The sequence below is a fragment of the Bubalus bubalis genome, chromosome 3, assembly GCF_019923935.1.
Source record: "Bubalus bubalis isolate 160015118507 breed Murrah chromosome 3, NDDB_SH_1, whole genome shotgun sequence".
Classification (NCBI taxonomy): domain Eukaryota; kingdom Metazoa; phylum Chordata; class Mammalia; order Artiodactyla; family Bovidae; genus Bubalus; species Bubalus bubalis.
In genome coordinates this window covers 11,348,353-11,362,843 of record NC_059159.1, presented here as the reverse complement: position 1 = coordinate 11,362,843, position 14,491 = coordinate 11,348,353, and the positions used below count along the sequence as shown (strand labels likewise).

Genomic DNA, 14,491 nt, shown 5'->3' with positions numbered 1-14,491 from the left:
TCTGGAGTCCCTTCCAAGTTCTTTGTCATGGACCCCACCACCTTACTCTGAGCACTCTGAGCACCACAGAGAGCTCACCGCACCTGAGAAAATAAAACCACTGAGGGGCTGACCTTCACCCCCAACTCCCACCCTAGGGTGCCCGGGGCCTCACCTCCAGCTCCTGCTCCCTCTGCAGGGCGAACTGCTTGAAGGACTTGACAATGAGGCCAGCATTGGAGCAGTCGTAGACGAATATGGAGGGGCTACCCATCCACGTCTGCAGGTCATATATAGACAGAGGGATGTACTGAGTGTAGTTCTGGAAAAGAAAACAGTGCATGTTTGTGACTCACACCTGGAGAACTCTGTCTGCCCACCAGGACCTGCACCTCCACGAGGGTCCCAAGCATGGGACCTGCTGCATATAATGTTTTGCACACTGTAGTAGAACAGCAGTAGTCTAAGCTGCCCACCATCTGCCCGTTTCAATCATAAAGAGGCGGGCAGTGGTCACAGTTCAACCCCGGCTGGAGCTCCTCTCGTCCTCTGTTCGGCTCTCTCCTCTCCTCCCCTTGGGAGCACGCTCACTCCACTGAGGGATCTCCTTCCACATGTCCCATCACGGCGCCTTCACACCCACCCTTCCTCTGCCACCCACCTGCAGTCAAACCACAGCCTTCTCTATAAAGCCCAAGGCTCTGTATGCTACTCTGTTCCTGTTCACCATTTACTCCAAAGCTTCTCCAGGCTTATATAACAACCCACCCCTCACTTACAAAGTCAGCTCGGAAGAATTGACTAGGTCCTCAAATGTGCAGGGTTTCTCTGCAGTCCCCTTCATTTCAGTCCTACCCGTAAGCGCTTTATTCTCTAGATGATTTAAATCACACTGAAGGTGTACAAGTGGATTTGGCCCCATAAACTTTTTTCAAATCACAGAATAGTAACATATTAACATGAAATCTGCTAAGTGAAATATTTTTCTGGACATGCTGTACTCTTCAGTACTTGAAACCACTCCAGCAATTACTGGTAAACATAGAAAGGAATGGCCCTCATCTCAGCAGAGAAATTATTAAAAATCCACACTCAAAAGTAACATTTTAAAGCAATTCTTCTGCATAGAACACCCCACTTATTTACCGTTCCTTGGGCACTAATGGTTTAAGTGGTGAAACTCCGGCAGAAATCAATTCTGTGCACTTACAGGAAAGGTGACGGTGTTCCCTCGAGGCTGAGCCACAAACACTGCCTCTGGTATTGCCAAGAGGATCATTTCTAATGCAATAGAGAAAACAGGCAGAAGACCGGAAGACCAAACCAGGCCTGGAGAAGACTGCCATCAAGGTGATGGCAAAAGCCTTCTTGTTAAGCACACTCGTCACCTGTCTGGAATGGGGAGGACGTGCCGGCAGCACAGGGGTGGTGGGGGGTGCAGGCATCTTCAGCACAAAGGGACCACCCTCTGCTCATGCCATGCCACTTCACCCTGCAAAATGCAGTCACCTGGTGTCTTGCTCACTGTCACTGCAGAAGGTTAAAGAACACTTGGATATGCTCTCTCTAAATAAACTCTCACGGAAGAGTTCTAAAGAAAGCAGTCGTTCCTAATGAACCTATAAATGCGGCACCCAATCAAAATACCAGCAGGGGTTTCCTGTAACGGAATTTGACAAGAGATTCTAAAGTTAGTGCTGAAGAGACATTTATAAGAATATCCCCTCAAAAACTGTGAAGAAAGAATAACCAGTGGGGACTCATGCTGGCAGATACTAAATACATTATAAATCTCTATTGTAATTACAGGATGCTATCAGGGAAGGAGAGACAAACAAATAAAACAGGAGGGAAAGCCCAGAAATAGACCCACAAATATAACTGTAACGGCGGTGGCATTTCACCCCAGTGAAGAAAGAATGAACAATTCAACAAGTGATTCTGTAAAATCTAACTGATCATTCAATATTGCCATCTGAGATTTCACACACAAAATAATCAGGACAGATTTAAAAAATAAATAAAAAGCAGAATAACAGATTTAAAAATTTGTTTTGGTGTAAGAAAGACCCTCTTAAACATACAAAAGAAAAATGTAACAGCATAAAAATTAAATAATTCTGGTAAAAGTGCATATCAATGACAAGCAATTTAAGAGTGAAGTAGGTACAATGTATGTGACATAGGGTCTGTATTGAGGATATGTGTATATACAAGCTTGTGCTGCAAATCAACAAAGACAAAACAACATACAACAGGCAAAAGCTGCACACAGGCAATTCACAGAAGAAACATGATGATCAACAATTATGAATGTTTCACTCTCTCGATTAATCACGGAAATGTGAATTACAATGAGAATCATCCATCTATCTACCTATCTTCATCCAGCAAACTGGAAAAAAGTATAAAAGATGAATAAAGCCCCATGTTGACAAGGATGTTCAACAGGGCACCAGCTCATCATTGCTGTGAGTATAAATTTAGGAAGATTTTTAGGGAAGGCAATTTGGGTGGTTCTTAAAATTTTTTAATGTACATGCCTTTGACTTCTAGGTGTCCATCTTATAGAAATACTTGCATTTGTATGTACAGGGATCTCTGATACTTTCACTGGTAAAATCCTGTAAGCTGTCTACATGCTACTGTGGAAAAGACTGCCAGTCTACAACCTATTTTTTACCCTCTTCATCATCAATGCAAGTTTAGCTGAGCACTGTTCCCAGTTTCCTTTGCAGCTAAGTCTGATCTTGCAACCCAATTCTGACCTATGGGACATGATCAGAAATGTGTCCAAATTATAAGTGCTGCCCTAATGCTCACCCCTTCCTCTTTCCCTTCCTGGGAAAAAAACGCAAACATGGCAGGCCATCCACCTTTGACTGTACAGGGGGACTGGAGAGTTGTGTGATGGAAGGACTTGGGCTCGGTGTCATGAGACAATACCGCAGCAGGCCCAGATGGCCCAGAGGGACTGTCACAGACAACCTTGGATCCTAATATATCCAATATGAAGGGATCATTAAGTAAAAGGGGCCCATACTATGGAACACCATGCAAGGTTATTTATAGGCACTGACATGGAGAGATGTCAGAGGCTTGTAATGATTTTTAAAATTCAAGTATTAGAACCTCATATATAATATGATCCCATTTTGTGTGTAAAGCACCATATCCCCAGCACGTAAGTTGAATGAAATAAGAACTCAGTAGGCATGTGCTAAGGGGAAGGTCCTATAAATGGTGCTGAAAGAACATGGAACGGCTAAGGGCTGTTTTCTCTGACCTGGGAGGTGACAGGGGAGTGGGGGCTCGTAAGAAAGTGTCACATCTATTTCTTTTAAGATCTCTTTTCTCTTGGAACATTTTGAATAGAAATTACTTGTATTTTTTAAAAGACAAAATGTACATAACTACTAAAAGGGAGGAAAAGGGTAAGCTCTGGGGTTCACTATAATGTATGTTCATTCCTGGTGTTTCATAACCAGCAGGTATCACATGTTATCTGTACAAGTAAAAAGGCTTCAGCTAAGCCACACTGGACAGAGCAGACATGAGTCAGTGCCTCCCTGGACAAAGCAGGAAGAGCAATCCTCTCCAGCCCTCTCCTCAGCAGCCCCCTCCCTTGCTGACATGCAGGTCTCACTGCTATGGGGGGGTGGGGGCGTGGGTTGGTGGGGTGTTGAAAATGAACCCGTTAAGTGTGCAGGTACACCCCTACACTGATAGGAGAAAGGATTTTAGCACCAGCCTAGGAAACCATCGCATTTTTATATACCAGCCACACTCTGCTGTTTATCTGCTTTCCACAAGGTTCTAGCTCAGTGACAAGTGGCCACAAACGGCTGGGGCAGTTCTGACCCCCTTCCTGCCACCCTTCATCCCCATGACTGTCGGGAAAGGGTGATGCTGTCATCTTTGCTGCCTTCTAGGTACAGCCCCACAAGACCCAAAGACAGGGAAGAAGCATGAAATAAAATATATTTTAACATATTAAGTTCTGAAGTCTGGCCTTTGTAACTGAAATGTAATTTTTATATTTCCCCAAAATCAAAAGTTACTTTTTAAATTTCTGAGATACAAAGGTAATTAATGGTGATTCATTAAAATAATGAAGCACTAATCCATCAGGAAACGTGTTAAGCATTTTCCCTTCCATTCCCTGTGCCTCTGGCTGCCCCTGAAATGGTTCAAGCGGAGTTGTCAGCCACTGAGCCCCACTGGAGGGCAGAACTGCCTCCATTCTCTAATGCTTGTCCAAGGGACAGCATGCAAGGAGATTTCAGAATTGGTTTTCAGCCTCACGATTTTTAGTTGTGAGAGGGGCTGGCATCCTAGGCTGTCCACAGGGATGCTTAGCCACAGAGAATGGCTTGGACCCATTCTTCCACACAGATGGGCTGCGTGGTGGGTGCAGCCTCTGGAATGCCAGTTGAGGATAAAGGGCCTTTGTAGCTGAGGTGGAGGCACCCCAGCCCTGTGGGCGTTTGGGGCTGGTCACTCGGTGTGGGGCCCAAACCACACCCATACCCAAGCAGGCGCTGCCACGCTTGGCAGCATCCCTTGCCTCAACCCACTACCTTCTAACAACACTTACCCCTCTCTGCCAGTCGTGACAACCAAAAGGTTTCTGGCGGCGGTGGTGATGGTTTAGTTGCTAAGTTGTGTCCAACTTCTGTGACCCATGGACTGTAGCCCATCAGGCTCTTCCATCCATGGGATTTCCCAGGCAAGAATACTGGAGTGAGTTGTCATTTCCTTCTCCAGGGAATCTTTCAAACCCAGGGATCAAACCCACTTCTCCTGAATTGCAGGGGGGTTCTTTACCACTGAGCTACCAAGGAAGCCACCAAAAGATCTCTGGACATTTAAATGTGCTCCTGAGAGGGAGGAAAGCCTCCTTGATGAGAACCTCTGCCTTTGAGGAGAGAGAATTTCATTTAAAGCAGGAGCTGTATTCTGCAGTTTAGTAAGCCTGTAAAACTTGGAAGTCTGTGTCCCTGGAGGGATACAAAATCAACTCTATTAAACCGCATGGAGGAAAGTGGCCTTTGAGAACTAATCCTTATTAGAACTTGAGCGGTGGATCTCATTTCCCATCTCGGAAGGATCCTGGGGAGTCTGTCAAGCTTCAGCCAGAATCACAGTTTTGCAAACCTGCAAAGGGCAGCCAGCAGGATGCTGGCTGCAGCGAGTGAGCGGAGGACAGAAGCAATACTCAAAGTGCAACTATTTCTATCCCGTGCAATATCCCCATGTCTTCTAGGCTGAACCAACCTACACAAGCTGGAGAAGTCAAAGTCCCCCGCACCGAAGGCCACCTGGAACACTCCAGGGCCTTTCAGGCATTGGTTTGGTTTCTCCCCCACCAAAAACTACAAGTACAGAGAATTCCTAATCAAAGCATCTCTCCTTTTTCTTGAAAAAAACATATCCAAGGCCATGTTTTCATTTCAAACAAAGAAAAAGAAATAGGTTTTAGATAATTTATTCATTACACTCCACTTTAGCTGTCAGGTTATATTAAACATTAAAAAAAAAAAAAAAAAAAAAGCCACATGCTTCATCAGACTGTCATCACAGCTGAGTCAACCACAGAGCTGGGAGGAGGTGCACTTTGTTCTCCAGGTAAAGCCAGTGGCTCTCTATCTCTGAGCAGATTCTAAGTTCAGACAGCCCCTAACTCCCAATGGTTCAACTCATGAGTTTTTGACTTCACACTGGGGCAAAGTGACATCCATGCAGTAGAAACTATACTTTGAATGGCGATTTTTTTCTGGGCTAGTGACATGCAGTCCTTGATGCTGGGCAGCAGCAGTGAGCACACCTCCCAATTAGCCCACAATCAGGAGGGTGAACAACCTATACACTTATAATTATCCAGGACACAAACAACCTTTCTGTTGGCTGATGGACTCTTTATCACTGAGTCACCTGGGAAGCCCTAGGTTAGGTGCAGCAAATGCGTTTTCAGCTTTTGGTATTTCCAAGTATGGTGGGCTTATGGGACATAACCCCACTGTAATGCTGAGGAAGGTCTGTACATCTGCTAAAGAACTCAAAATATGAGTCAGAAGTCTCAGCCAGAGTAAAATGGCATCCTCCTAAGGGTTTTCTGGTGAAGTCCCCAAGGGCGCATGTTTCCTCTGACCTCACAGGCAAGAAGCACAGGCGCATCCGGATGTGTCATCCTGGCTTTCTCTGGATGGTAAAGGCATTTGCATGTGGCTATTCTCCAAGGAGAGCAGGGGAGCATGGGTTAGCAGAAGATTCGTCTGCCTTCTGAAGGAACCAGCAGCGGAGGTGATGGCCCAGAGATGTTAGGTATGGGGTAGTGTTACTTGTGAATCAAACACTCCAGGGTTTAAGTCACAAGCAAACTCCTTAAAACCCTGAAGGCTGAAGGTTTATTGGTTTTGTTGATACTTTCTCTGCCTTTCCTTTATTGTTGTTTAGTCTCTAAGTTATGTCCGACTCTTTTCAACCCCATGGACTAAAGCCTACCAGGCTAGTCTGTCCGTGGGATTTCCCAGGCAAAAATATTGGAGTGGGTTGCCATTTCCTTCTCCAGGGGATCTTCCTGACCCAGGGATTGAACCTGCATCTCCTGCATTGGCAGGTGGAATCTTAACCACTAAGCCACCAGGGAAGCCCTCTTTCCTTTATTACAGCTCAATAATTGTTTACCCTATGAGTAATTTTAAATAAATGTTATTTAAATAATAGAATGTATTGGTTTGGAAAAACTGCACACCACTATCAAATAGGTATCTCTTATTCTGGTTTAGTATATAGTTCATTACTGAGTCTGTTGAAAGATGGATCATAAAGGTTTTTAAATGTGCTATTATCAAAAGGATGTATTTGTGATTTTTTAGAATCAATATTTGTGCCAGACCATATTTAACATTTTTTACAATTGTTACTTTATCAATACTGAGAGTATAGCAGTCCCCCTCCTTGAAAAAAGTGGGTAATTTTACTGTAAACTTGGTCTTTCTAGCATCTTTGTTTATGCTTGCAATGGCTGAAGACCATCAGAAAAAATTCTATTTCTTCAGGAGAAGAGTTAGCAAACTTTGGACATCTCTTTATATGAACTTTAAAGTTTTTTTTTAAATACTATTTTCTTGATGCTGAGATGTAAAACTTTAGACTATATCTTAATTGATTTCTCAGATATTCTATATTTGAAAACCAGATTTATGGAGGAAGAGTTCTCAAGTGAGTGTACATCAGAATGGCCTAGAGGGCTCGTTAAAATGAGGATCTCTGGGTCCCTCCCTGGAATAGGCTTCTCTAAGTCTTCAGTAGGTTGTGATAATTTGCATGTATCATAAATTCCAAGAATATCACTGCTACCATATTTTAAGAACCCCTGGTGCAGACAGTGCAAATGCTGGGGCAGAGGACATTCACTTTCCAGTTTGAGTGTCACCTGTTCTTCCTATGGATCATGGAGAACACTTGCTTTTTTCCATCCATGATTTAACATTTTACATGTAATGATCAGGATACACTTTGCTGATGATACTTATATAAAAATATCCATTCATCCATGAGTTGACATGTAAGAAGGGTTTTTTTTTTAATATAAATTTATTTATTTTAATTGGAGGTTAATTACTTTATAATATTGTAACTACGAATTCAATTTCGTTGATTGATCTAGGGCTATTCAGATTTTCGACCTCATTTTGGGTCACTTTTGGAAAGCTGTATTTTAAAAGGCATTTTCCATCTAAGTTGTTAAATGTACTGGTATAAAATTATTAACATTCTCTTATCTTTTCAATGTCTATAGAATATGTGGTGACACCTTTCATTCCTGAATGTTGTCTTTTCTCTTTTTTTTCTTGCTACCTAGACTTGTTAATTTACAGACATTTTCCAAAAACCAAACTTTAGCTCTTTTAACCTTCTGTACAACCTGGTCTCTGTTTTACTGATTTGTGCCCTTGATTATTTCTTCCTTCTACTTCCTTTGAGTTTAGATTGCTCAACATTTTCCAGTTTCTTAAGGTAGACATTTATATTTTTATTTTAAGTCTTTCTTTCTTTCTGTATAAGAATTTAATAAGGCTATACATTTTTATATAAGCACTGCTATAGCTGTATCCCACAAGTTTTGACAAGTCATCTTTTCATTACTGTTTAGTCTGAATTATTTTCATTGTCCCCTGTCATATCTTTTTTGATACATATATTATTTAATTTCAAAATACTGGAGGATTTTCCAGGTAGCATACAATTTCAGATTCTGTGGTCAAGGAATAGACTCTGTATGATTTCAACCCTTCAAACTTTATTGAGACATTTATTTCTGTAAGGCGGAACAGGTCTTTCTCATGTTCTATGGGCATTGGGTGTAGGGTTCTGGTAACTGAGTCAGAGCAACTGATGGTCTTTTAAGTGATTTTTTTTTTTTTAATTAGAAAAATATACCATGTCTGGAGTTTTCTTTGTGAGAAAGTTTTTAATTATCAATTTTAACATTGGTTTTAACCTATCAATTACTGCCAGACTGTTACTCAAATACTGGATATGTTTCTTTCTCTAACTGGTCCTGACAATCTTGCTTTATGTATCTTAAACTCTATTAGCCATCTATGCATTCAGGATAGGTATAGCTTCCTGATGACCTGACTTGTCTGGTACAATGTCTCTCTTCATCTCTGGCAAAACTCCTTGTCGCAAAGTCTATTTTCTCATTAGTAATACAGCCACTTTGGCTTTTTTTCAGCTAGTCTTTCGTGATACACCTTATTACATTCAAGCATCTCTCAGGACTTCCTTGGTGGTCAGTCCAGTGGCTAAGACTCTGAGCTCCCAATGCAGGGGTCGTGGGTTCAACCCCTGGGGAGGGAACTAGATCCCACATGTTACAACCAAGATTCACAAGCTGCAAATAAAAAGAGCCTGCATCTGCAACGAAGATGGAAGATCCGATGTGCCACAACTAAGACCTGGTGCAACCAAAATAAATAAATAAATGTAAATATTAAAAAAAGAAATAAAGTGCATCCCTTGCTGACAGCAGAAAGTGTGATCTTGCTTTTTTATTCAGTGCGACATAAACTTATAAAACACAAAGAATGAGGGACGTTCTAGAGGATAACTGGTCTGCACTCCAAAAAGTCAATGTCCACTGTTCAGAAAATGGAAACACAAGTCACAGAACAGGAAGGACTCTTTTAAAGATGAATATCTGATAAAGGACTTGTACCCAAATGTAAAAAGGAACTCTTAAACTGAGTGAGAAAACAAATAGTCCTATTAATTGATAAAAGTGGGCAAAAGATATGGAAACCCCACCAAAGAAAATACACAGATGGCAGCCAAGCATATGAAAAGATGCTCAACATCCTATGTCATTAAGGAATTGCAAATTAAAAGGAGATACCACGATGCACCTAATTAGAATGGCTAAAATCCAGAACACTGGCAACAACAAATGTCAAGGAGGATGTGGAGCAATAGGAACTACCATTTATTGCTGGTGGGAATGCAAACGACGCAGCCACTTTGGAACAGGGTTTGCCAATTTCTTAGAACGCTCAACATAACAGCTAGTCTAGCAGTGGCTCTCTTAGGTATTTACCCAAATGAGAAGAAATCTTATGTCTATACAAAAATCCACCCAAAAGTGTAGAACAGCATTATTTACAATTCCCCAAAACTGAAAGCAACCAGGATGTCTTTCACTAGTGGTACATCCAAATAATGGAATCTTTTTCAGTGGTAAAAAGAAAATGAGCTCTCTAGCCATGAAAAGACATGAAGGAAATTTGAATGTATACTCCTAATTGAAAAAAGCCAGTTTTAAAACACTACATTCTACATGCTTCTAACTATATGATATGCTGGAAAAGGTAAAACTATAGAGACAATATGATACAAATAACATATTTAACCCCTATATAAAACATATAATTGATGAAGACACACTAGGTTATCCCACAAAGGAAAGGTATATTTAATACTAGAAAATCATATATCTTTCAATGCATTTCAAGTTTAAAGGAGAAAAATCATACCATCATCTAACACATACATACAAAATGGCTTGGAGGGAAAAGCAACATCTATTGATGACTTGAAAAAATAAACTAGGAATAGAAGGGCATCTTTTAAAAAATATTTGTATAATGCTGTGTTCATTTCTACCATACAACAACACTGTGGGGGCTGTGGTGGTTTCGTCGCTAAGTTGTGTCCGACTCTTCGAACCCCATAGACTGTAGGCCGGGAGGCTCCTCTGTCCATGGGATTCTCCCGGCAAGAATACTGCAGTGAGTTGCCATTTCCTTTTCCAGGGGATCAAACCCAGGTCTCCTGCATTGCAGGCAGATAATTTACCGACTGGGCTATGAGGGAATCAGTCATAATTATACATATATCCCCTCCCTCTTGAGTCTCCCTCCTTTCCCCCATCCCACCTCTCTAGGTCATCACAGAGCACCAGACTGGGCACCCTGTGTGATACAGCAACTTCTCATCCACTATCCACTTTACACACAGCAGTGTATATATGTTGATGCTACTTTCTCCATTTGTCCCATTCACTCCCTCCCCCACTGTGTCCACAAGTCCATTCTTTACACCTGTGTCTCCACTGAGAAGGGCATCTTTTAATCTGATAAGGGTTTTTCTTATTTTTTATTCTTTTTACAAATATCTATAGTGAATATCATACAATGATGCAGAGGACGCACTCCTTTCCAAATGAGCAATGAGACAAGGACATGCAGTCACCATTCCACTCTCTGGGAGGTGCTGGTAACACAGAAAGATACAAACAATAAACAGCAGGACTGGAAGGAAAGTAAACTTCTGTGATTTGCAAACCACGTGGTAGTCTGTTAGGAAATTTTAAAATATGTACAAATCATTAGGATCAACAAGAGAACAGCAAATTCGAAAGAAGGAAAGTGAAGTCGCTCAGTTGTGTCCGACTCTGCGACCCCATGGACCATAGCCCACCAGGCTTCTCTGTCCATGGAATTTTCCAGGCAAGAATACTTGACTGGGTTGCCATTTCCTTCTCCAGGGGATCTTCCTGACTTGGGGATAGAACCCGGGTCTCCCACTGCAGGCAGACGCTTTACCGTAAGCTAGTTAGCAAATTAGCAGACATAAAAAAAATGTACAAAAAAATCAACTGCCTTGCCACACACCATGGTAAAAACTCACAAAACAAATTTTTAAACATTTGTAACCACGTGGCCAAGAGGAGCTACGCCTCGCCCGAGGTCAGGGGTGGCGGGGGGAGGAGCTACCCCACACGCGAGGTCAGGGGTGGCGGCCGAGAGGTGCTACCCTACGCCTGAGGTCAGGGGCGGCGTGGGGAGGAGCTACCCCATGCCCGAGGTCAGGGGTGGCAGCTAGGAGGAGCAACCCATGTCCAAGGAGCGGTGGCTACGCAGGCGCAGGAGGGCCGAGAGGAGCTATTCCATGTTCAAGGTCAGGAGGGGCGGCTGTGAGGACATACCCCTCATCCAAAGTGAGGAGGAGCGGCTGCGCTTTGCTGGAGCAGCCGTGAGGAGATAACCCACATCCAAGGTAAGAGAAACCCAAATAAGACAGTAGGTGTTGCGAGAGGCATTAGAGGGCAGACACACAAACCATAATCACAGAAAACTAGTTAATCTAATCACACGTACCACAGCCTTGTCTAACTCAATGAAACTAAGCCATGCCATATGGGGCCACCGAAGACGGGCGGGTCATGGTGGAGAGGTCTGACAGAATGTGGTCCACTGGAGAAGGGAATGGCAAACCACTTCAGTATTCTTGCCTTGAGAACCCCATGAACAATATGAAAAGGCAAAATGATAGGATACTGAAAGAGGAACTCCCCAGGTCGGTAGGTGCCCAATATGCTACTGGAGATCAGTGGAGAAATAACTCCAGAAAGAATGAAGGGATGGAGCCAAAGCAAAAACAATACCCAGCTGTGGATGTGACTGGTGATAGAAGCAAGGTCTGATACTGTAAAGAGCAATATTGCATAGGAACCTGGAATGTCAGGTCCATGAATCAAGGCAAATTGGAAGTGGTCAAACAGGAGATGGCAAGAGTGAACATTGACATTCTAGGAATCAGAGAACTAAAATGGACTGGAATAGGTGACTTTAACTCAGATAACCATTATATCTACTACTGCGGGCAGGAATCCCTTAGAAGAAATGGAGTAGCCATCATGGTTGACAAAAGAGTCCGAAATGCAGTACTTGGATGCAATCTCAAAAATGACAGAATGATCTCTGTTCGTTTCCAAGGCAAACCATTCAATATCACAGTAATCCAAGTCTATGCCCCAACCAGTAATGCTGAAGAAGCTGAAGTTGAATGGTTCTATGAAGACCTACAGACCTTTTGGAACTAACACCAAAAAAGATGTCATTTTCATTATAGGGGACTGGAATGCAAAAGTAGGAAGTCAAGAAACACCTGGAGTAACAGGCAAATTTGGCCTTTGAATATGAAATGAAGAAGGGCAAAGGCTAACAGACTTTTGCAAAGAGAACACACTGGTCATAACAAACACCCTCTTCCAACAACACAAGAGAAGACTCTACACATGGACATCACCAGATGGTCAACACCGAAATCAGATTGATTATATTCTTTGCAGCCAAAGATGGAGAAGCTCTATACAGTCAGGAAAAACAAGACCAGGAGCTGACTGTGGCTCAGATCATGAACTCCTTACTGCCAAATTCAGACTTAAATTGAAGAAAGTAGGGAAAACCAGAAGACCATTCAGGTATGGCCTAAATCAAATCCCTTATGATTACACAGTAGAAGTGAGAAACAGATTTAAAGGACTAGATCTAATAGAGTTCCTGATGAACTATGGAATGAGGTTCGTGACATTGTACAGGAGACAGGGATCAAGACCATCCCCATAGAAAAGAAATGCAGAAAAGCAAAATGGCTGTCTGAGGAGGCCTTACAAATAGCTGTGAAAAGAAGAGAAGCGAAAAGCAAAGGAGAAAAGGAAAGATACAAGCATCTGAATGCAGAGTTCCAAAGAATAGCAAGGAGAGATAAGAAAGCCTTCCTCAGCGATCAATGCAAAGAAATAGACAAAAACAACACAATGGGAAAGACTAAAGATCTCTTTAAGAAAATCAGAGATACCAAGGGAACATTTCATGCAAAGATGGGCTCGATAAAGGACAGAAATGGTATGGACCTAACAGAAGCAGAAGATATTAAGAAGAGGTGGCAAGAATACACAGAAGAACTGTACAAAAAAGATCTTCACGACCAAGATAATCACGATGGTGTGATCACTCACCTAGAGCCAGACATCCTGGAATGTGAAGTCAAGTGGGCCTTAGAAAGCATCGCTACGAACAAAGCTAGTGGAGGTGATGGAATTCCAGTTGAGTTATTTCAAATCCTGGAAGATGATGCTGTGAAAGTGCTGCACTCAATATGCCAGCAAGTTTGGAAAACTAAGCAGTGGCCACAGGACTGGAAAAGGTCAGTTTTCATTCCAATCCCAAAGAAAGGCAATGCCAAAGAATGCTCAAACTACCGCACAATTGCACTCATCTCACACGCTAGTAAAGTAATGCTCAAAATTCTCCAAGCCAGGCTTCAGCAAAATGTGAACCGCGAAGTTCCAGATGTTCAAGCTGGTTTTAGAAAAGGCAGAGGAACCAGAGATCAAATTGCCAACATCCTCTGGATCACTGAAAAAGCAAGAGAGTTCCAGAAAAACATCTATTTCTGCTTTATTGACTATGTGGATCACAATAAACTGTGGAAAATTCTGAAAGAGATGGGAATACCAGACCGCCTGATCTGCCTCTGAGAAACCGGTATGCAGGTCAGGAAGCAACAGTTAGAACTGGACAAGGAACAACAGACTGGTTCCAAATAGGAAAAGGAGTACGTCAAGGCTGTATATTGTCACCCTGTTTATTTAACTTATATGCAGAGTACATCATGAGAAACGCTGGGCTGGAGGAAGCACAAGCTGGAATCAAGATTGCTGGGAGAAATATCAATAACCTCAGATATGCAGATGACACCACCCTAATGGCAGAAAGTGAAGAGGAACTCAAAAGCCTCTGGATGAAAGTGAAAGAGGAGAGTGAAAAAGTTGGCTTAAAGCTCAACATTCAGAAAACTAAGATCATGGCATCTGGTCCCATCACTTCATGGCAAATAGATGGGGAAACAGAGGAAACAGTGTCAGACTTTATTTTTGGGGGGGCTCCAAAATCACTGCAGATGGTGACTGCAGCCATAAAATTAAAAGACACTTACTTCTTGGAAGGAAAGTTATGACCAACCTACACAGCATATTCAAAAGCAAAGACATTACTTTGCCAACAAAGGTCCGTCTAATCAAGGCTATAGTTTTTCCAGTGGTCATGTATGGATATGAGAGTTGGACTGTGAAGAAAGCTGAGCGCTGAAGAATTGATGCTTTTGAACTGTGGTGTTGGAGAAGACTCTTGAGAGTCCCTTGGACTGCAAGGAGATCCACCCA

At 42.4% G+C, this 14,491-nt stretch overlaps 1 protein-coding gene across 6 annotated transcripts in view; it reads right to left on the bottom strand.

Moving 5' to 3' along the window:
• The window catches only part of RPTOR (regulatory associated protein of MTOR complex 1), a 325,171-nt gene that overhangs the window by 173,558 nt on the left and 137,122 nt on the right, over positions 1–14,491 (bottom strand). For 4 of the 6 annotated variants that reach the window (XM_044938670.1, XM_006064165.3, XM_006064162.3 and 1 more), the window contains exon 5: positions 155–301. The exons of 1 other annotated variant lie outside the window; for it this stretch is intronic. In XM_044938670.1, the coding sequence (XP_044794605.1) occupies positions 155–301 (147 nt within the window). Of the gene's footprint in view, positions 1–154; positions 302–758; positions 1,577–14,491 lie in introns of those variants that run through there. One more of the 6 variants, XM_025279667.2, reaches the window with a different exon arrangement.